We start from the raw sequence: 19,024 nt of genomic DNA, 5'->3' as shown, positions 1-19,024 counted from the left end.
TCATTGCTCAGATTTCCTGGCCAGAGTCCAGGGCACAGCAGCACCTTCGGTATCTGCCACCCCCAGCCTCTCACTCCACTTCATTGACTTGACCTCACTTCCTTCCCTTTAGTCCTTTGCTGCACAGACGAGACTTCACTGCAAAGGAATGGGGGCAAGGACCATCTCTGGCTGCTTGTTAGTACAGTGCCATCGCAGTGGGAGCCTGTCTGGGCTCCCTGGGTAGTGCTGCAGTATAAATAATTATGACAAATAATGACCCCTGGGATCAGTGGGAAATGCAGGGTTATTTTAGGTATCCTGCTGGCTTGCACCATCTCGTGGACACAGATGAGCGTACAGCTGCCTCCTCCCTTGCTCCCCGCTTGGTGTCTAGCTCCTTTCATGTGTTCCCAACAGCACAGCACTTTCTGACACCATGTTTCCTGGCTGCAGCAGCTTCAGTTTGCTCTTCATCATGAAGTCTGCTTTTACAGTGCTGGCTGTCAATGTCACCTAGAAAATCTGTGAGGTTGAAGGGGAAATGCCTGGCAGGAGGGGAGCCCTGTAGGGACTGGGGAAAGACAGAGGCACCTTTCAGCTGCATTGCAGTGCCCAGCAGCAGGGCAGCGTGGAGGTACGGGATGGGGAGAAAGGCCACATTGGAGCTCAGGAGCCAGAGGTGGGCTCTGCTGAGGCTTTGTGGGGTTCTCCCTCCTCTCCTGTAAAGTGCAGTTCTGACAGCAGCCTCTAGGACATGCATCCTCCGCATGCAAACAGCACTGCTCTGTTTCTCCTTAGGTCTTGGCAGGCTCCATCCCCTTCACTGCAGCAGGGAAATCAGTCTTGCAGCCACAGACCTAGAATTACTTGGGAGTAAGAGCTCTTTGCTGGCTCCAAAGACTTCTTAAACCAGAAAGCCTTTGTGATTGGGCATCTTTACTGGGCATCTTTACTGCTTTCTTCCTGCTAGGAGGGCCAAATCCCCCCCAAGTCACTGAGAGTGACTCCTCTGCTTCAGCTTTTGGCCCAGGCAGTGTATTGTAGGCACAGAGAAAACAAGGCAGCAGCCAGAGGGAGAGAAGCACAAATGAGAAATCCATGCGCAGACACTCATTCTGGCCAAGTAGAGTGGGCAGACGGGGAGGAGACATACAACCTTTGCCTTAGTGATCATGATCAGTCAGTTCATTGTGCTCCACCCATCTACAAGTGCTAACGTCGTTGCGTGCCCAGCCAGTAGGACGGGGCCCTGTTCAGTCAGCTGCTCTTCTAGAAACGTTCTGCTGTCGCTACTGAGCCGGCAAGCCGAGTGCCTGTGGAGCAGGTGGCGGTGGCAGCATGCACCTTTGTGGGTGGGACAGAGCAATGCTGCAGAGCTGAGCGAGGCACCGCTGCAGGCACAGTCAGGTGGCGGCTTTACTCTAAAACGCAAAGCTTTCCAGTAAGCAGGGCAATGCCTGGCCCTTCCCCGGGGATGGCCTCCCTCCTACGAGAGTCTTTCCCACCTCCTGGTTCTCTACTGTGATGGCGGGTTCGATGCTGAGAGCACCTCCGTTGTAATGCGGCAGGAGACAGACCGTATTCACGGGCGATGGTTCTCTGCTCTTTTCTTTGCAGAACTGCCTCACTCTCACAGCACGCCCGCGATGAACACCAGTGCCTGCACCAAAGTGTTGTACTTTACTGACCGTTCCCTCACACCTTTTATGGTCAACATACCAAAGAGGTGAGGCCTGGCTTTGCCTTGCTGACAAGGGTACTGGAGTTGCTCATTTCCCTACAAGCACTAGTCTGATCTCTTCCTGGTATGGTCACTACTGGCACAGGTTCCCTATGCAGTAACTCAGATGTTTGAGTTCATACCATTGATTGGGAAAATTGCCTAAAGCAGACCCCTAGCTGATACATTTGTTTTCTGGGTTCCCCAAGAGATATTGTGGGTTTTTTTTCTTTATTAATTTCCAAGGGAGGGCAGCCAGGCAGTTCTGTTGTGGTATGTAGTGCAGGACTCCCCTGCAAAAATACTTCTGACTGTCAGTGCAAAAGGGAAAAGGACAAAGGTGGTTTGGGGTGGGGGGGAAAGCAACTTTTAGGTCTTAGGAAAAAAGGAGGTGATTTTTCCTCTGAAGAGGACCTGGGGGCTGAGAGCTGTGTTCGTAGTGGGGGGTCTCTTCAAATCCCTGTGGCCAGGGTGCCACGTGCCTAGCCAGGTTTGTGCTGCGGCTTAGCATGCCGCAGAATGATGCCTGAGCTAAGCCCGTGACAGTAAACGATGCGATAGTGCAAATCCCTTCCCTTGCAGGTTAGGGGAGGTGACTCTGAAGGATTTTAAGGCAGCTATTGATCGTGAAGGAACCCACCGGTACCACTTCAAAGCTCTGGATCCAGAGTTTGGCACAGTTAAGGAGGAGGTAGGTGTGGAACTTAGCTATCAGCCAGTGTGGTGTGCAGTGTTACAGCTTAGCCCTGGAGACTTTGGTCATACTCACTTCTGAATGAATGAAATCTTTGAACTTGCCTCAGAACAGAGTGCCATATTTTCACAACTGTAGATTAGGCTCCTCTTGCAAAGCACTAAAATGGGATGTTTTCATCCCTAGCCAGACCAGTGATGTGACTGTGATTGCAGTTGCCTGTGGTTTGCAGAGCCCCTTGCGCAAAGAGCTGGCTATTTGCAAAGGCAATCTGTGACGCAGCATTGCTCAGGGGACACTGGGCAGGAACCTGAGCTACACTTGTAGTTCTTCAGTGGCTCTGTGAACTCTGTTGCAGTGCAACACCCTGTAAGCAAATGAGCTTTATTCAAAATCCGTATTTTCCTACTTTGTCCCTTAAAGGTTTTTCGGGGGTGGGAGGGAGGGAGGGAATATTCCCCTTCAGGGAATATTCAGGTGTGTGTCAATGCTGGATGAGATGCATGTTCCGTGGGTTGCATAATCTGAGCTAATCTGTTTGATTTCATGTCTGCCTCTTTTTATGCCACTTACATGCAGGAAAGTGGTGTTCTGTCTCCAGAGGTGACTGGAGGCCTTTTTTTTTTTTTTCTCCTTAAACAGGTATTCCATGATGATGACATCATTCCTGGTTGGGAGGGGAAAATTGTGGCCTGGGTAGAAGAAGACCATGGGGAGAATTAATCAAACTTTTAGGCCCTTTCACTGTGGGAACCTGTAAATGGCTGCTGAGCTCAGAGAATGACCAAAAAGCATGTGTCCTAGGAGGAGTGCAATTCAAGCTGCCAAAAGAGAGGGCTTCTCTGCAAACAACGGGTAACACGTGCTGTTGTGTGCATGGACACCTGGCATCTACCTTTCTATGGCCAAATGCAGACATGTTGTGAGACTGAAATGACAGGTCTGTGGGAAGGAAACACCTTGCTTTGCCCTGTCAACTAAACCCTGAAGGCCTTAATGATGCGTTTCTCCCTTCCCCTGCTTCTCCATTCCCGCAATGTCTGCACAGGGGTTTGTGACTGAGCGTTTCAACGTTGGTTTGTTGTACACAGTATTACATAAATCTGCACTGATGGCAAAAATGTGAAGCTTTGTCTTCATGAGCCAGAAGATGCTGCTAGATTCTGCGAGCAGAAGGTCTGACTGACTCCAGTCCTGGACTTGCATGCGCTACAGGAGCAGGGTGAACTTTGTGGACAGTCCAGACTGACAATGTAGAAATCTGAGCTGAGGAGGGAAGACAGTCTTCTGAAGCCTTCATGCACTGTCTAAAGCAAAGATCATCAGCTTGGCAAAGCTCCCCTTCTCTCCAAATTCAGGCTTCCAATTCCTAGCCCTGCTCCTCCCACCTGCCTTCCAAACCTGTGCTCACTTCTTGAGGTCCATTGTGGGTTTGCTTTGTTGCTGTGGGAACTCTGGTAACTTGGTGCTTGCTTATCTGCTGAAATATTTCATTTGGGGGAGGAAGCTGGAATCACCTACTTCCCCCAGGTACTTTTAACTCCCCTCCTTGATAAGCCCCTTTGCCTGCACTCCTGCCCTCTGCTCTTTTCCAGCAAGGCAGATGGATTGTCACCTCCTGCACACCCAGCAGACATGTCTCTTTAGGGTTAAAGTAGTAGCATGAGTCTCGGTGCTCCATCTGCCTCCTTTTCCCTAGCTGCCTCTGTGCAGGCATCAGTGTGCACTGCTGTCTCATTGTCTGCCAGGGCCCCCAAACACGTAGGCAGACTGGTAGGATAAACCCTGTCAGCACAGCACCCGCACCCACTCCCACTCCTTGGGGTGCCTGAGGGAGCAGGAGATAAATTGTTCATTGGGAAGGCACAAGCCCTGAAGTCTGTGTGTGGAGTTTTTTTGTTTGTTTGTTTTGTTTTCCTCTTGCTGGATTGCCTCTCTGCCCTTCAGCTGCCATGCAGCTGGACTTCTGCAATGCTGGCTATGGTTTGCAGCAGACACTGTTGACTTAAAAGGTCAAACGGCGAGTCAAGGCTCTGCTCATCTTGGTACATGTGGCTCTGCCATAGGTTACCTGCGTGTCTGTGCTGTGCACGAGGCTGGGAGAGTGTGAACTTGATTTATTTGCTTTATATTAACATGTCCTTTTGTAAACCTGTTCCTGTTTTTGGAATTGTTTTATACCAGTTTACATCATTGTCTAAGGACTGTGGATATTTTTATACCTGTGCAAGTGCTTTCTGTATATTTCTGCACGCATTATACTGTATTTTATTCCTTTTCTAGTGGATGCTGAGATGTTTTATATGGTCTCCTGTTAACACAACACAGTGGGCTCATAGCTTTATTTTACTATGGAAATCCAACTAGTTCCTCCTGGGTTTTCTATTTTGGCAGCTTGTATAGACAGTAACAATTTCTCACTGCCTTACTGTCCAGAAAAGAGCTGAAGGCTCTCATGTAGCCCCATGCTGCACTGCCACAATATCTAGTGCCTGCTGTTTTCTACAACTTGTTAGGGTGATTTCTTTTCCTCACAGACAGCGGCCAGGATAGCAATGGGGAAGTGGATTATGGGTGTGGGGAGGGATATATCTGTCTTGGAAAGGAAATGAAGATCATCTTCCTCCCTGGAAATTCTTTGTTTCTCTGTTGCATGATGTTTAGTGGTTTGCTGTAAGAGAGCATGGGGTTGTCATAGTGAAATTCATTGTTGTATTTGAATTACTGATTTTGCTGAAGTATTTCTTACTTCAGATTTTACTTGCCAGTTTTATTTCAGCTGGAACCACACCCTGAGGCTAGAATTTTATGGAGATAAGGCAGTTTTCAAGGTCTGCAGATGCATTTCTCTATCACCCTCTACTACTTAGATAGAGCAGTCTGGGTTGGGAGGACTGAAGCAGGGGAGGCTGTTAATGTGACCAGAGCTTCTAAGGGATAAGGTTTCAGTCCAGCCTCTCCATAAAGAAAATAGCTGTTAGTTGAGATAAGTGACAGTTATTACACAGGTTCAGATGACTATATGCATGGCCATATCTCATATCCTTACTTTCGCTCCCACCGGACAGCCAAGCACTGAATCAGTCTTGGAAAGCTTTCTTCCACAGGCTCTCAAGAGCAGGAAAGGGATATACTGGGGATCTTGCTCCCTGGGGCTGGCAAACACATCCCTTTTGCCAGTCTTAACATCACCTATAGACCAGGACAAAAAAAGACATCTTGAGCCAGAGCTGATGGGTTCCTAGATGCAGCCCTCGCGGTGCTGCTGGGAGCGGATTCTGGCGTGTGAAGGTAGAATTGCCTTATTCTCCTCTCATGGGCTCCACGCACAATTTGGGTCTGCCTCATTTCTGCAGTGACACTGCAGCCTTCTCTCCATTTTTTACCATTGCACAAACCAGAGAAAGAAGCCTGAAGGAGGTGAGAAACACCAGGCCCAAGGGATAAGAGACTAGGCCCAGTGTGGGAAAGCTCAGGGCCAGGTGCGTCTCTTGCTTTTACCACTCTGACACTGTAGTAACAGCAACTTGAGCAGACCTACAGTGGGGCTACGCTCCTGAACCTCACAGCCCAGGCCCTGGATTTCAACTGTTTTACATCTACATTTATTTCTGTCCCCTTTTCTTCCATGTTTCTTCTGTTTGCTGTAATGGTAACTTGATTATTTAACACCCACGTGCTATCTGTCAAATTATATTTTCATAGAAACTCTGACGTTTGCATTCATGGCTTAAAAGGGCAGTTATTCCCAGACCTGGCCTCCAGGAAAAGTGAATCCGAGGGTTTTCTACGCACTTAAGCCCAGCCCTTCCCGCCGGGCTGGGCTGGGGATTAGCGGACCCAGCTGCTCTCTCAATAAAGGAGGGTGTGCAAACAGCGTCTGTGTGCTGCTTGGGCAGGGGGTTGCTCGGAAAGGAGAAGGCGGGAGGAGGGATAAAAGCACCATTTAGCTCCCTTCCCCCCCGCCGCGCTCAGCCCCCCACGCCGCCATTACACAACCGCCCCCCATCCCTCCCCCGCGCCGCGCTTTACGGCGTCGCGCGGCAGCGTCGCGCGGGGCCGTGCGGCGCCGTGCCCGGACGGAGGAGGTCACCGAGCGGCGGTGGCGGCGCCGCGGCTCCAGCTCGGGCTCCAGCATGTGGCGGGTGTTGGCGCGGCGCGTGGCCCGGGCGGCGCCGGGGGCGGCCGGTCCCGCGCGGGGCTGCCGGGCGCTGGGCGGCGCGGCGGCGGCGGCGCGGCCGGGCCGGGGCCCAGCGCGGGGCGGCGGCGGTCTCGGCCCCGGCCCTGGCCCCGGCCCCGGCCCCGCGGGGCGGCCCGGGGGGCTGCTGCTGCCCCCGGCCTGGCCGCGGTTCGTCCCGCGCCGCTGCTGCAGCCTCCCGGCGCACCAGAAGGTGAGAACCCCTCCCCCCCCCCCCGGCGGCGGCCTGGCCCCCGCAGCTCCCGGGGCCCCGCCGAGGGCAGCGCTTCGGCCCGGTTCCTCCCCCCCGGGCCTCGGCCCCGTCGCTCGCCCCTGCCCTGGGGCCCTGCGCGCAGGCCGGGGGCAGCCCCGCGGCGCTGGGGGCTGTGGGGGGAGGCCGCCCGCCCTCCCTGCCGCCGCCCGGGCGGTGACGCTCTGCCCTGCCCCTGCCAGGTGGCCCTGCCGGCGCTGTCCCCCACCATGCAGATGGGCACCATCGCGCGCTGGGAGAAGAAGGAGGGCGAGAAGATCAGCGAGGGGGAGCTGATCGCAGAGGTACCTGCGGGGCGCGGGCTGCGCTGTGCCGCGGACAGGCTGTGTGTGCGCCCGTGGTCCTGCGCCTGGGCACCCCCTCCCCGGCACAGGTCTGCTGGAGGTGCAGTCGGTAACCGGTGGCTAACAGTCTCCTCAGTCTGGCTGCTGCTGCTGCTTCTCCTCTCTCTGGAGTAACAAGCAGGAGCAAGGCTTATTTGAGAGCATGTTTCCCAGAGCTGGTGGGACAGGGTGGTTTTGCTGGAGCTGTGTGCGTTGGGATCCTCTGCCCTCAGATGGGGAGGCTGTGAGCTCGCCACTCTTTTCCTTTGCCATAATGACATCTTGTTCTCTCTAAGGTGGAGACAGACAAAGCAACAGTTGGCTTTGAGAGCCTGGAGGAATGTTACTTAGCCAAGATCCTGGTGCCAGAAGGAACAAGGGACGTCCCTATTGGGGCCATAATATGTATTACAGTTGAAAAGTATGTATTTCGATGACACTTTAGTTGAATTTTATCTCCTGGGGCTGCTTGGGTGCCCTGTATGAAAGGCATAGAGACAGCAGTCTGACTGGTTTCGCGGTTCCGTGTTCTCTTCTAGGCCTGAACATGTTGATGCCTTTAAAAATTACACACTGGATTCTGCAGCATCTGCTCCCCCTGCAGCAACAGTGCCTCCCCCTCCAGCTGCAGCTCCCTCGCCACCGCCTCCGCCTTCTCCTCAGCCTCCTGGCAGCTCTTACCCTCCTCACATGCAGGTAAGGGAGCATTACTGACGAATTCACGTTGGTTTTGCGCTCTTTTTTGTGTCTTTGGCATTGCTGCTCCAGGGCATTATGTCCTAAATACTGTCTAAGTGGGAAGTTCCTCACTACAGCTTCAGGAGCGCAAGCCGCTCAGATTGTTGCACACTGAAACTCAGTGTCACTGGAGGTAGCAGTAAGTTGTTTTCTGAAAGTTATTTTAGCAGCTCTGCTGTCAGTAGAGGAAAGACTTGTCTTTTTAGGATTCTTATGCAGGCCAGAAAAACCTGCTCTGTTTGCATGGTTTGAACATTTCTGACATAAAAAGACCCTGTGTGAAGTGTGAATAAGCTCTGACGGCCCTGCTCGCATCTCAGAGCAAGACCGAGTGTGGTATTGTGGTGAGCACACCAGATGTGTTAGTGGGTGACTAATACTGAATCGTGTTTGTGGGTAATCTTTTCACCCTCCTTAGATATTGAAGTGTATCTCTATTGCTGTTGTGTTTGAGTGCTTTGTAGTGGGTTTATTTCTGCAACATTCCTTTGAAATAGAAAATTGCTGCTACTTTCATTTTACAGATAACATATATGGAAGCTGACTTGTGTGAGATGTTGTGGGAAATCAGTGATTGAACAGGGAGTTAATTCAAAGCTCCTTAATCTGACTTCTGTTTCTACTACTAAACCAGTTTTCTTCCCACTGCTTGTCTTTTCCATCCAATTCTGCTCTGAGGCTGTGAACACACATGCTGTTTCTGTTGCGTATGTTCAGTGTGCATGTGAAAACGTACAGCATCTTTGTGTGCTTATTGGAGGACAAATGTGTATAATTGTTAAAGGAGCCAAACCTGTTTGCCGCAGACAAGGAGACTTGCTTCAGTCTTCCTTTTGGTCTTGCAGATAGCAACTGCAAGACACTCCCTGGGCAATGGTGGTACTAAACTTCAGTGTGGAGATTTCCTGGGTTTTGCTTCTGCTTGCTTTCTTAAGCCTTGATAAAAGAAGCCAAACTAGAGATATGGCACAGCGCTCTACTTTGCTTCAGTGGAACCAGATCTAAGAGTGTAACAAAGACTAGCTACTTCTTTTGTTTGACAGCACTTAGCTGGGAGTTAGAATTCTATTTCTATTCCTTTTGGGTTATCAGAGTCTGATTTACTTGTATTTGCTGGCTTAACAGGTCACTCTCCCTGCGCTGTCACCTACAATGACAATGGGCACGGTGCAGAGGTGGGAGAAGAAGGTTGGGGAGAAACTGAATGAAGGAGACTTACTAGCAGAAATTGAGACAGATAAAGCCACAATAGGTGAGTCAGTTCCAAAGCCGAGATGGGGTGTTAAAGCCTTAAAAGGGGAGGATCCAGGGTAGCTTTTGTGCTAACCATTCTCCTCCAGCTGCCCAGGACACAATGCAGTGGGCAATTAAAAACAGTTTTGTTACTTTTCATTCCAGTGTAGAGCTAAGCACTGGAGCTCCTAAAAACAGTTCTGTTTCTTTATCTGTTGTTGTAGCACATGTACAAAGCACAGAAATGCCTGCCTGCTGGTTGCATGGAGAGGGATTCTTTTGCTTGATAAAAAATGACAGGGCTTTAGCTACCAGAGTCTGTAGAAGTATCATTTAGATGCCAGCTGTAGCAGGCACCGAAACAGTTTTGTCTCTTTCCATTCCAGGCTTTGAAGTGCAGGAAGAAGGCTACTTGGCAAAAATATTGGTGCCTGAAGGAACAAGAGATGTGCCACTAGGAACAGCCCTCTGCATCATTGTGGAGAAAGAGTCTGATATTCCGGCCTTTGCTGACTACCGGGAGACCGGAGTAGTTGACATGAAGCCACAAGCTGCTGCTGCTGCTCCTCCTCCACCGGTAAGGACCATCCTTAGCAGAGGCGAGAAGTTACGCGGACCGCTGAGAATTGCTGGTCTGATCTGAACAGTTCTGCTGGTTTGACCCTGTGGAGCCCCAGCTCCAGTAATAACGTTTACGATCTTGTGAGTGCCAGGCTAACACATTCCTTGGTGATAGATATCACTTGTTAGGTATCCAGTTTGCCCTGCAAGAACTGGAGCAGATCACTTGTTGCGATCTCTTCTCCAGCCTGTTGCTTGAACCTGTTCTAATGCCTTCTCCCCCCACGTTAGGAGGACAAATTATTTATTTCAACTTTTTCTGATGTACAGTTCAACAGCTTAATCGGCCACCTTCCCAGGAAGGTTCAGATATGACTTTGGCACTAGGAAACTTCTCTGAATCTGAAAATCGTCCCAGATTAATGACTGTTTGCTGTTCCCTTGAGTGATAAGTAGATTGTCATGTTCTCTTTTTGTACTGGAGTGAAACCTTCAAGGCTTTTGCTGAAGCTCATGGTTTTGATTCTTCTGTTAAGGTGATGGCAACTCCTGCTGCTGCTCCTCCTCCACAGCCTGCTGCCCCTCCCACTCCAGCGCTTGCCACAGCTGTGCCTCCTTCCCAGAAAGGAAGGATCCTAGTTAGTCCCCTGGCAAAGAAACTGGCAGCAGAAAAAGGAATCGACCTTGCCCAGGTGAAAGGTAAGTTGCTTTTCCCCTTCCATTACTCTCACTGTCAAGTCTCTGTCTCTCTAGGTGCATACTTTCCTTTCCTTTCCTTTCCTTTCCTTCCTGTCAGGAACATTTGTAGCTCTCCCTCACCCCCAGGGGCTGTGTTAAGTAACTTACCTCTGTTAAACAAAACTGGTACCCTTGTAAGCAATGCCCAATTGCAAATAATTGATACCTTCTTATCTTTTCCTTTGACTGCCCTAGGTACTGGACCAGATGGTAGAATCACGAAGAAAGATGTGGAGTCATTTGTGCCACCAAAGGTTGCTCCCGTGAGTAGGCCTGAGATCTGTGAAAGTGGCTGTGTTGTTACAGTGATGGAAATGCTCTGTAAGCTTGCAGCTATTACACGGAAGTGTTATCCCTGGATTGGCTGGGTTACGATGCTGCATGGACTATGGCGACTGTTAGATTGCAAAGCTTAACCTGTTAGAAACATGGAGGAAGTTTTCTTCCTCAATTCGTCCGGTTCGTATTTCACTGAAGAAACAAGTTCTGTGCTCCCAAGCATTCATCTAATCCCAACGTTGCTTTGGGTTCAGGTAAGCCTAGTGCAGCTGATCTGGCATTGCGGAAGAGGCAAGTAGAGTGAAAGCCAGCATTATGAACCGACAGCCTGTTGTTGTCCTTGTCACAACTCTGTTCTTATATCCTCCTCTGTTCCAAAAGACAAGTGATGGAAGTGCTGCTTTGCGTACTGCTGGAAGGCGTGCAGCTGAGCGCAGTTTGGAAGTGCTCTGTGGCATACGTCTCTGCTGAACCCCTAAAACACAATCATCTAGCAGGACTTACCATTCTTGGAACTCTATAGCAGTGTATATCAGTCGCATATTTCAAAATCAGTCTAGTGCTACATTTAATAATCAAATACAGGGTTTATAAATGTCTGAAGAGTCTAGTGGGGACTAGAGAGTGAGGTACCTGCTGCTCACAAACAACAGACAACATAGCCCCAGCACTTGCTCCACGTACTGACCTGCTCCGTCAAATGATATTTGGATAGTGCAGTGAAGTACCCTGTGTTTCTCTAATTGCAGGCCCCAGCAGTAGAGGCAGTACCTGCTGTTGCAGCAGCCCCAGTGGGGACCTTCACAGATATCCCTATCAGCAACATTCGGAGGGTGAGAAGATTTCATCGCTTTCTGAGATTGTTATTTGAAATCTTGAGTTTTCTGACTTGATTGGCTGTTTTAATTGCTTCCATTGCTTCCCTTCAGGTCATAGCTCAGCGGTTGATGCAGTCTAAACAAACAATACCTCACTACTACCTGTCTATCGATATAAACATGGGAGAAGTACTGGTGCTAAGAAAAGAACTCAATCAGGTAAAGCAGCTGGGGAGTCATGGTGTGAGGGCAGGGGAACAAAAAACTGGATTCTCTCACAGGTTTCCCCACCCTGCCCTTTGGTGATACACCCCTTTGGCTTAGGAAAAACAGTCTTTTTGCTGCCTTTCAGGTGGAAAATAGGGCAAAAGGGAAAAAGAGCATCTAATTTTTAAGCAAGATGCTAATTCTAAGACAAGATTTTCTCTAAACAGGGCTGCAGGGCAGTGACTATCTAAATTAATTGAGTTAGTGTGTGAGAGAGAAACTGATGCCTCAAATCTCTTTATTTACAGGAGGTCTCGGATAACATTAAGCTCTCCGTCAATGACTTCATAATTAAAGCTTCGGCTCTGGCATGCTTGAAGGTGCCTGAGGCAAATTCTTCATGGATGGACACAGTTATTAGGCAGTAAGTTTATGGTACGGTCGAAGCCAGAAATTTTCTTTGTTTGGTAGAGAGTTCACGGCATAATAGCAGATCTTCTGGTGGGATTTAGGGGTGGGAGGGAAACCGGTATAGTGCGAAGGCTGAGGGGTTTTAGTTAAAGTGCCAAGAGCTTTGTCTCTGAGGCCAGTGTGCAAGATGAAATAGTTATTGCAAAATGAATATTAACTTGAAATTGTCTTAACACTTGTGAAAAAAATTTTGTTGCATCTTGCTAGAATAACTTGCATCTGCATTGTGTCTTGCAGAAATCACGTAGTGGATGTTAGCGTTGCAGTGAGTACTCCTGCAGGGCTTATAACACCTATTGTGTTTAATGCACATATAAAGGGCCTGGCTTCCATTAGTAAGGATGTTGTTTCTTTGGCAACCAAAGCCCGAGAAGGTAAACTTCAGCCACACGAATTCCAGGTGAGGGGCTCTGATTGCTAATAATTATTGCTGCCCTTGACTTTTGTCCCTGCTCAGAATGAGCAAAGTCTGTGATGTACTTTAGCCAGGTTGATTAATGTACCACATAAAATAGCCTCTGTAAATTTCTCTATGAACGTGTTTTTCTTGCAGGGTGGCACTTTCACAGTTTCCAATTTAGGAATGTATGGGGTTAAGAATTTCTCTGCCATAATCAATCCACCTCAAGCCTGCATCCTTGCGGTTGGCTCCTCAGAGAAAAGGCTGGTGCCAGCAGATAATGAGAAGGGGTAAGTTGATTCTGCATGTACTTAGCTTCTAGATTAAAACTTTGAAATAACGGCTGGTTTTCTAACACTCCCATGAGATTATCAATTTTTTTTCATTTATTATTGTTGATGCTCCACTGCTTTCAGTACTTTCTACAGGGAGATCTTTTGTTTTACTCTTAATGGCTATGTGACCCTGTTCCAATGAGTGATGACTGATCTGCCATACAGTTATCCTCACAATCCTCACAACTTCCTTGCTAGTTAACAAAGGGCTGTTTTTTACTTTGAGGGGAGGGATAAGCTGTGGAAAAGTCTTAGATTCGCAATAGTTTAGGCACTAGTCCCTCTCAAATGATGTGCTTAAATTTTCATCCTTAAGGAAAGCTTAGGTGATGGTTAATGATTCTGGTGTCATGTGCATAATACTGCCTTGCTTGCACTGGCATATACCCAGGCTGCTAATGTTTATGACAAGTAGCTTATCTTTCATCATTGGACCTCATGTTTTCTAAGAGTGAATTGAACAGTTATTGAACATAATTGTGTGCTATAGATTACCTGCTATTGCTGTTTCTCTGATAAAAGCTTTTTTGCTTTGTTAGTGTCACTGGTTTGGCATTGATTTGCAGAGGATTATGTGTTTATCTAATCTTCTTTTTTCAGATTTGATGTGGCCAGTGTGATGTCCGTTACACTTAGCTGTGACCATCGTGTTGTGGATGGAGCAGTTGGAGCACAATGGCTTGTTGAATTCAAGAATTTCCTTGAAAAGCCAGTAACGATGCTGCTATAATCTAACCATGCGAGCAAAATCTTCCTGGGTCACACCGTTTTGTTCTAAACAAGCTATTTAGACTTTAGTGTTCAGACTTAGAGTCCCTTTTTTATTTTAAATATGTATTATATTATCTGGTAATCTTATTACCAGTCTGTACAGATAAAATAGTTTGCAAAAAGGCTTTTCAGAGCAATATAGAGCTATACTGTATTTTTATACAGTTAATTAACTTGGAAACTCTTCCAAAACAGAGTTAAGCATCCCAGATTTAAAAATTATCCAAGCAGTGTGCATACTGCCATCTGTTTCTAAATTAGGGTGAACAAAGGGGTACATACCAAGTAATTTCGTGATCTTTACGTTCTTAAATTTTGAATTATAAATGTCTCTTCACAGGAGTTCAGATGAGCTGGTAAATGAAATCTACACGTTAGTACAAGGTGAATTCCCTTGTTAGTCTGTTCTCCTGCTGGGGTGGGCAAGAATGACAGATGCACTAAGGGACTGAAGCCCTTGGGAATAGTTTCTCAAAGGCCAAGTGTTAGTGTTCCAGATCTCTTTTGGAATTTGGCACTGGTTCCGACTTTCCCAGCTACGTGATCCCTTTTGAGCACTTTAACGTAAGGTGAAAGACCACTGACATCCCTGAGGTCAGAGCTCTCTCAGATGCCACAGGGAACATGCTATCTTCTCACAGACTTTCACTTACATGTGCTTTTATATGAAATCTCTTTTGCTTTTTCTTTTGCTAAGGTAATATCAGAATATGATGCCATGGAAATAGCTGTTTTGCAGGGTGTTGAAGAGAATGTGTGTTGGAACCCATATAGGCCATCACACATTCTCATAATCCCATCAGTGGGAAATAATCATGTGATAAAATGGTTGAAAAAAAAATTCTTTTTCAGGCATTCTAACATAGGAAACTCTGAGTTAGTCACTGGTATTGCAGTCCTTCCATGAATTGTCTATGTTGTCCCAGCCTCAGTAAACTGCAGAATGTGCTATCCATGTATATACTGTATGTAAAATGCTTAAATAGTTCTTCGGACTTGTGTCCAGTTACCCCAGTCATTGTATCCTGAAAGGGGTACAGTGGTGAACATTCTAAATTCCACTTTCCAAATGGAAATGTTAATGTAAAAGGAGGATTGTGTAGTAATTATGAAGTGACCAGGAGAACTACATAGGAGGGAGAAGTTTAAAAAAAAAAAAAAAAAAAATCTGACCTGTTATTCTGTATACCGCATTAAGTACCATCTCGTGTAAAGCTGTGGTACAAATTTGCTAAAGATATTGAAGGAAAATATTGTGGAAATTAAATATTTTTGTGGGAACTATTTAATGTCTGGTTGCAACAATACCTGGTTTTCATGTCTGGCTTAAGCAAAAAAAGTGCTTTTTTTGTTTTTATTTTAAATGATCTAAAATATCTTGGTTCCAGACTTGCTCTAGTGAACCTGTGTGTTCTATTAAACATTTGGGATTGACAAAATACTAAAATTGCTGCAGTGCTTTTCTCTTCTGTAATGCTTTTGGCTTGTCATACTGCTATTGCACAATGAAAGCTGTTTAACTTTCGCCTTTGGTAGTGAAACTCCCCCTATTAATCCTATGTTGTAACCACAAATGTTCAAAAATAACACATGCTTAAGTACTCCTGTGCTTGTACTACCATGCAGCACTGAACTTGAATCTTCCTTGCTGCTGTGTTCACCAGTACCTCAAATTCTGGCTAAGGGAAACCCCTGAACATTAAGCTAAATAGTTATTCCTCTGGAAGCACTCTGTGGATGACAGTCAGACTCAGGATTTCTGGGGGTGGGAAGTGTTCCAGTTCCACGTGTGTGTGCTTGGAGCGCTGACAGTGACTTCTGGCACTGCTTCCAGCCTGCAGCCTGCCGGCTCGGCTCACGCAGTCGCAGTATTTCAGCCTGCACTTGCAGCTATAACTGCTGAACGGGATTTCAATACAGCCTCCTAAGTTTCTTTGAAATGAAGGAAAAGGAAAGCTAGGAGTTGTTACTCTCTTGTAAGCCTCTATTTTAAAATTGCAGCTCTACACCAACTTGTTTGATTTCTGATCTGATGAACATGGTGTAGTGCATACATGGCACAGAAGGCCTAAGAACAATGTAATAGCAAATCGGTCATGAAACTAAGATGATTTAAGCTATTGTATGTCCTTTTCTCCATGAATGATATTAACTTTTATTAGTCTTTGAAAGTATTTAGTGCTTTTAAGTTATTTTGTGTATTAGTGTAAACTCATGCAGCTTGTTTTCCAGCTGAAGTACTCCAAGATTGTTTTTGATACCTAGCTTCACTCATAGGTGTTCTTGAACCTTGATTCTTTATACGCTGCTTTGAATGGTATAGAACAGGTCTGTTGTTTCATGGTCTCGTCCTGAAATTACCAAACTGATAAAGTGAGATCAAGCATATGTAGTGACTCAAAAGACTACGAAGCCTATTCCAGTTAAGATCAGCAGGGATTGTTCTAAAAAGAACTGGAACGGGGCACAGAACAACTTGTAGAACTGCACATGATGTATGTCTGGTGGTTGTTCCAGCCTTAAATACATGTGAGAGCTACTCTAGCCACATCAATCCAGTAATCAAAGAGCATTTATTTAAAAAAAAAAAAAATCATCAACTGTGTTGCTACATATTAAGGCAAAACTGAATGATGTAGTAAAGCCTGTGTGCATTTAAGCTTCTTAAATACTACAGTTGTTAACTTATTCAAGTATTTCTTGATTGTTTACTTTTTTAAAAACTTTTTTCTGTAAGTTCAGTGGTGCTAATATTTCTCCAGACTTCCTTTTCTATGTCCACACTCTAGGCTCTTTAATCCTAAAGGCATTTTGAGATACTCACCTTTGAAGATCAGAAGGGTAAGAGACAAACAAACAAAAAAACCACCTGTCATCACCAGGTAAAAGTCAGCATTCTCATTCTGGGCTTCTGATCTGTGAGCATAAACCTGACAGAATGCAGTCTTCAATGTTCTGGCTTGGCAACTGGCATTGTGATGAGCAGTACCCCTTTTCCTTTATTAAATACTGCTGTAGCTGTTTCTTCATCCACCAATTCTGGTAGATCCAGTTGTAGTTTGTATTTTTCAGGGACCTCGATGATTACATCATCCTAAAACAAATTAAAATACTTGGTTAACTCTGACAGTGAATTAGCAGCGAGTGTTTCTGGGAACTGGAAACTCTACAGAAACCACAAGGTTACTCTTTCTGTTATCTTACCTTCGAAATACTCAGATCACACTCGGAAACAGAGCTAACCTTAGGCAATTCAATTTTCAGCTCAATCTTTAGTGGTTTCTTGTTTGCATCCTTCACCGTGAGCATTTCATAGACAGGTGTACTTAGCTCCTCTGGCAATTCTGTACTGGTGATTTCTTCTATCAAATGTACTTTAGACTCTTTAACACTTTCTTGCAGCAGCACAGGCTCATTGATGCAGTCCTCAACTTCCATACTATGTAGCAGCTGATCAAGAGTCAGTTCTTTAACACACAGACACAAAAAAAACCCACGCTTACTACTGAGTTACTAAAAACTGTAATGTTATGCCACTTGAAAAATCTACTATTAATTCAAGGTTCTGCTTTGCAATTGGAAGTTTATCACCTGAAGATTGTAATTTGCAGTTTCTCCCTCACTCATGATTTCTACTTTTACTGCCAAGTGGCTAAAAGTTCATGCTTTCAGTATACTGGTTACAGCAGCTACCCCTTTTACTCAGGTCAGAGCAAGAGATCCTCAGCACCTCAAAGGATCCGACCCTAGCAGAAGTCTCATGGCTGCTGCGAATGTGCGGTTTCAGCATCACTGCAGTTTCTCAACTGCAGAACGCAGGAGAGCAAGGGCCAAAACCCAGAGTTGAATGGAGATAGGGCAGCAGGGTAGGAAGGGTAGGAATACTACACTGCTACTCTGAATTCTTAGGAGTGTCTGGTTTATGCTTAAGGCAAGAATTGGGCTAAGAAAGATAAGGGTTGAGGAAAGTTGTTGGAGAATTCTGATAGGAGAAAAAAGAGAGAGATCCATGTACCTTTCCTTGTGTTCTGGCTGAGAGTTGGAGCTGGCATCTGCTTTCCTTGCAGGCTTCGCTGCATCCGTTCCAGGCTTCCCTTCAGTTTGAACGTTTCAATATTGTAGGAGCGTGAAAGAGTAAGGCTGCATCGTTCCTCAGTGAATTTAAGTGTTAAACGTATCAAGTGTTCCATTTCTTCTATGTTTTCTTCTGCTTTCTGAAGAACATCTGGGTTATAGGCAACATCTATAACACTGTAATGTTCTAAAAAAATCAGTAACACGTGAGCATTGTTGCAATGGTACCACATCCTCATGCGCAGGGGCTGGCATCTATTGCCTACGATCTTATATTTACAGTAAGTTGGTGATGCTCTTTATAATCACTTGATTTAAAAGTCAGGGCACTGAATTTGTGGCTTCGGGCTTGCACAGAGAAGACACCAATCCCTGCGCTGTGCTTGTGCTCCAGCACGGGGACACGATGCAAATCACGGTGACAAGGGGCGATCAAAGGGAGAGCTGGCGCCTGCCTGCTCTTCCGGAGTTGGGGGCTCCCAGGGATTGTGAGGGGTGAGGTTTTTCGGAGAGAAGGGATTGAGATAATTCTTGTGGATCCTTAAAGCCCTGATTCCCCCCCAGCTCAGCCCCCCCCAGAGATGAGGCCTGGCCCTGCAAGAGCCAACCGCAGCCACGGCACCGCCGTTGCCCCCGACGCTCCCCGGCGCGGAGAAACGCTGCCGCCGGCCGAACCTGCCGCCTCTGCGACCTGCTGCAGAGCCCCGGCGCTGACGGGGACGGGGTCGGCGGGTGCCCGCGGCGCCGGGATCCTGCTCCAGCCGCAGACGTTAACGAACAGCGGCCCCGCGGCAGCGCCCTGCAAGAGACCGAGACCGAGCCGCGGCTCAGCGCCCCGCGCCGCCCCCCGCCCCGGCCCCGGCCCCGGCGCTGCGCACCCACCGCGGGGCGGGCCCGCACGCACAGGCGCGGCTGCGGCGGGGCGCAGAGCCGCCGCGCCTCGGCGCGCTGCTGCTGCAGGAGGCGGCGGTAGCCCTGCGGGTCGCTCTCCGCCAGGTCGTCCAGCAGCGACCACAGCTGCGCCGCCATCTCGCCCGCCGCCGCCATCGGCTCCGCCGTCGCCATGGCGACCCGCGCCGGAAGGGCCGCGCTCTGTCCCGGCCCCTTAGCCTTCCCCCCGGCCTCCTACCCGCGCCCGCGCGTTCCGCCTCCGCTCTGTCCCCCGCTTCCCACCCGCGCTCGAAGCCTGCTCCCGTGCCCCGCGGCGCAGCCGGCCGCCGAGAGCGCCGCGA

At 47.8% G+C, this 19,024-nt stretch overlaps 3 protein-coding genes across 4 annotated transcripts in view; 2 read left to right on the top strand and 1 right to left on the bottom strand.

Annotated features, from left to right (window-relative positions):
* DIXDC1 (DIX domain containing 1) overlaps nucleotides 1-4,674 on the top strand; it is a 44,573-nt gene extending 39,899 nt beyond the window's left edge. For both annotated transcript variants that reach the window (XM_064524224.1, XM_026105844.2), the window contains 3 exons: nucleotides 1,600-1,708; nucleotides 2,285-2,393; nucleotides 3,039-4,674. In XM_064524224.1, coding sequence (XP_064380294.1) covers nucleotides 1,600-1,708; nucleotides 2,285-2,393; nucleotides 3,039-3,119 — 299 coding nt within the window. In that variant the 3' untranslated portion in view covers nucleotides 3,120-4,674. The remainder of the gene's footprint in view (nucleotides 1-1,599; nucleotides 1,709-2,284; nucleotides 2,394-3,038) is intronic.
* Nucleotides 4,675-6,404: 1,730 nt separating this feature from the next.
* On the top strand, nucleotides 6,405-15,165 carry DLAT (dihydrolipoamide S-acetyltransferase). Its single transcript, XM_064524225.1, has 14 exons — nucleotides 6,405-6,787; nucleotides 7,027-7,128; nucleotides 7,464-7,588; nucleotides 7,707-7,863; nucleotides 9,031-9,157; nucleotides 9,525-9,715; nucleotides 10,236-10,398; nucleotides 10,633-10,700; nucleotides 11,466-11,549; nucleotides 11,646-11,753; nucleotides 12,050-12,165; nucleotides 12,450-12,612; nucleotides 12,766-12,902; nucleotides 13,548-15,165. The coding sequence occupies exons 1-14, from the start codon at nucleotides 6,533-6,535 to the stop codon at nucleotides 13,675-13,677; spliced, it is 1,926 nt and encodes a 641-aa protein (XP_064380295.1). The 5' UTR covers nucleotides 6,405-6,532; the 3' UTR covers nucleotides 13,678-15,165.
* Nucleotides 14,869-18,903, bottom strand: PIH1D2 (PIH1 domain containing 2). Its single transcript, XM_064524226.1, has 5 exons — nucleotides 18,675-18,903; nucleotides 18,468-18,591; nucleotides 17,734-17,979; nucleotides 16,923-17,185; nucleotides 14,869-16,812 (listed from the first exon to the last, which is right to left on the bottom strand). The coding sequence occupies exons 1-5, from the start codon at nucleotides 18,855-18,857 to the stop codon at nucleotides 16,666-16,668; spliced, it is 963 nt and encodes a 320-aa protein (XP_064380296.1). The 5' UTR covers nucleotides 18,858-18,903; the 3' UTR covers nucleotides 14,869-16,665.
* Between the last annotated feature and the right edge of the window lie 121 nt (nucleotides 18,904-19,024).

Source organism: Dromaius novaehollandiae, chromosome 21, assembly GCF_036370855.1.
Source record: "Dromaius novaehollandiae isolate bDroNov1 chromosome 21, bDroNov1.hap1, whole genome shotgun sequence".
Classification (NCBI taxonomy): domain Eukaryota; kingdom Metazoa; phylum Chordata; class Aves; order Casuariiformes; family Dromaiidae; genus Dromaius; species Dromaius novaehollandiae.
This window is presented reverse-complemented; position numbering and strand designations above follow the sequence as displayed.

Bases quoted from the DNA above. Each gene is read 5' to 3' on its own strand.
- PIH1D2 (XM_064524226.1), bottom strand. From the start codon at position 18,857: ATGGCGACGGCGGAGCCGATGGCGGCGGCGGGCGAGATGGCGGCGCAG. The intron at 18,592-18,674 runs GTGGGTGCGCAG...GGTCTCTTGCAG, and splicing joins GCGTGCGGGCCCGCCCCGCG to GGCGCTGCCGCGGGGCCGCT. The intron at 16,813-16,922 runs GTAAGATAACAG...AATTTGTTTTAG, and splicing joins GTGATCTGAGTATTTCGAAG to GATGATGTAATCATCGAGGT.
- DLAT (XM_064524225.1), top strand. From the start codon at position 6,533: ATGTGGCGGGTGTTGGCGCGGCGCGTGGCCCGGGCGGCGCCGGGGGCG. The intron at 10,399-10,632 runs GTAAGTTGCTTT...TGACTGCCCTAG, and splicing joins CGACCTTGCCCAGGTGAAAG to GTACTGGACCAGATGGTAGA. The intron at 12,613-12,765 runs GTGAGGGGCTCT...TTTTTCTTGCAG, and splicing joins TTCAGCCACACGAATTCCAG to GGTGGCACTTTCACAGTTTC.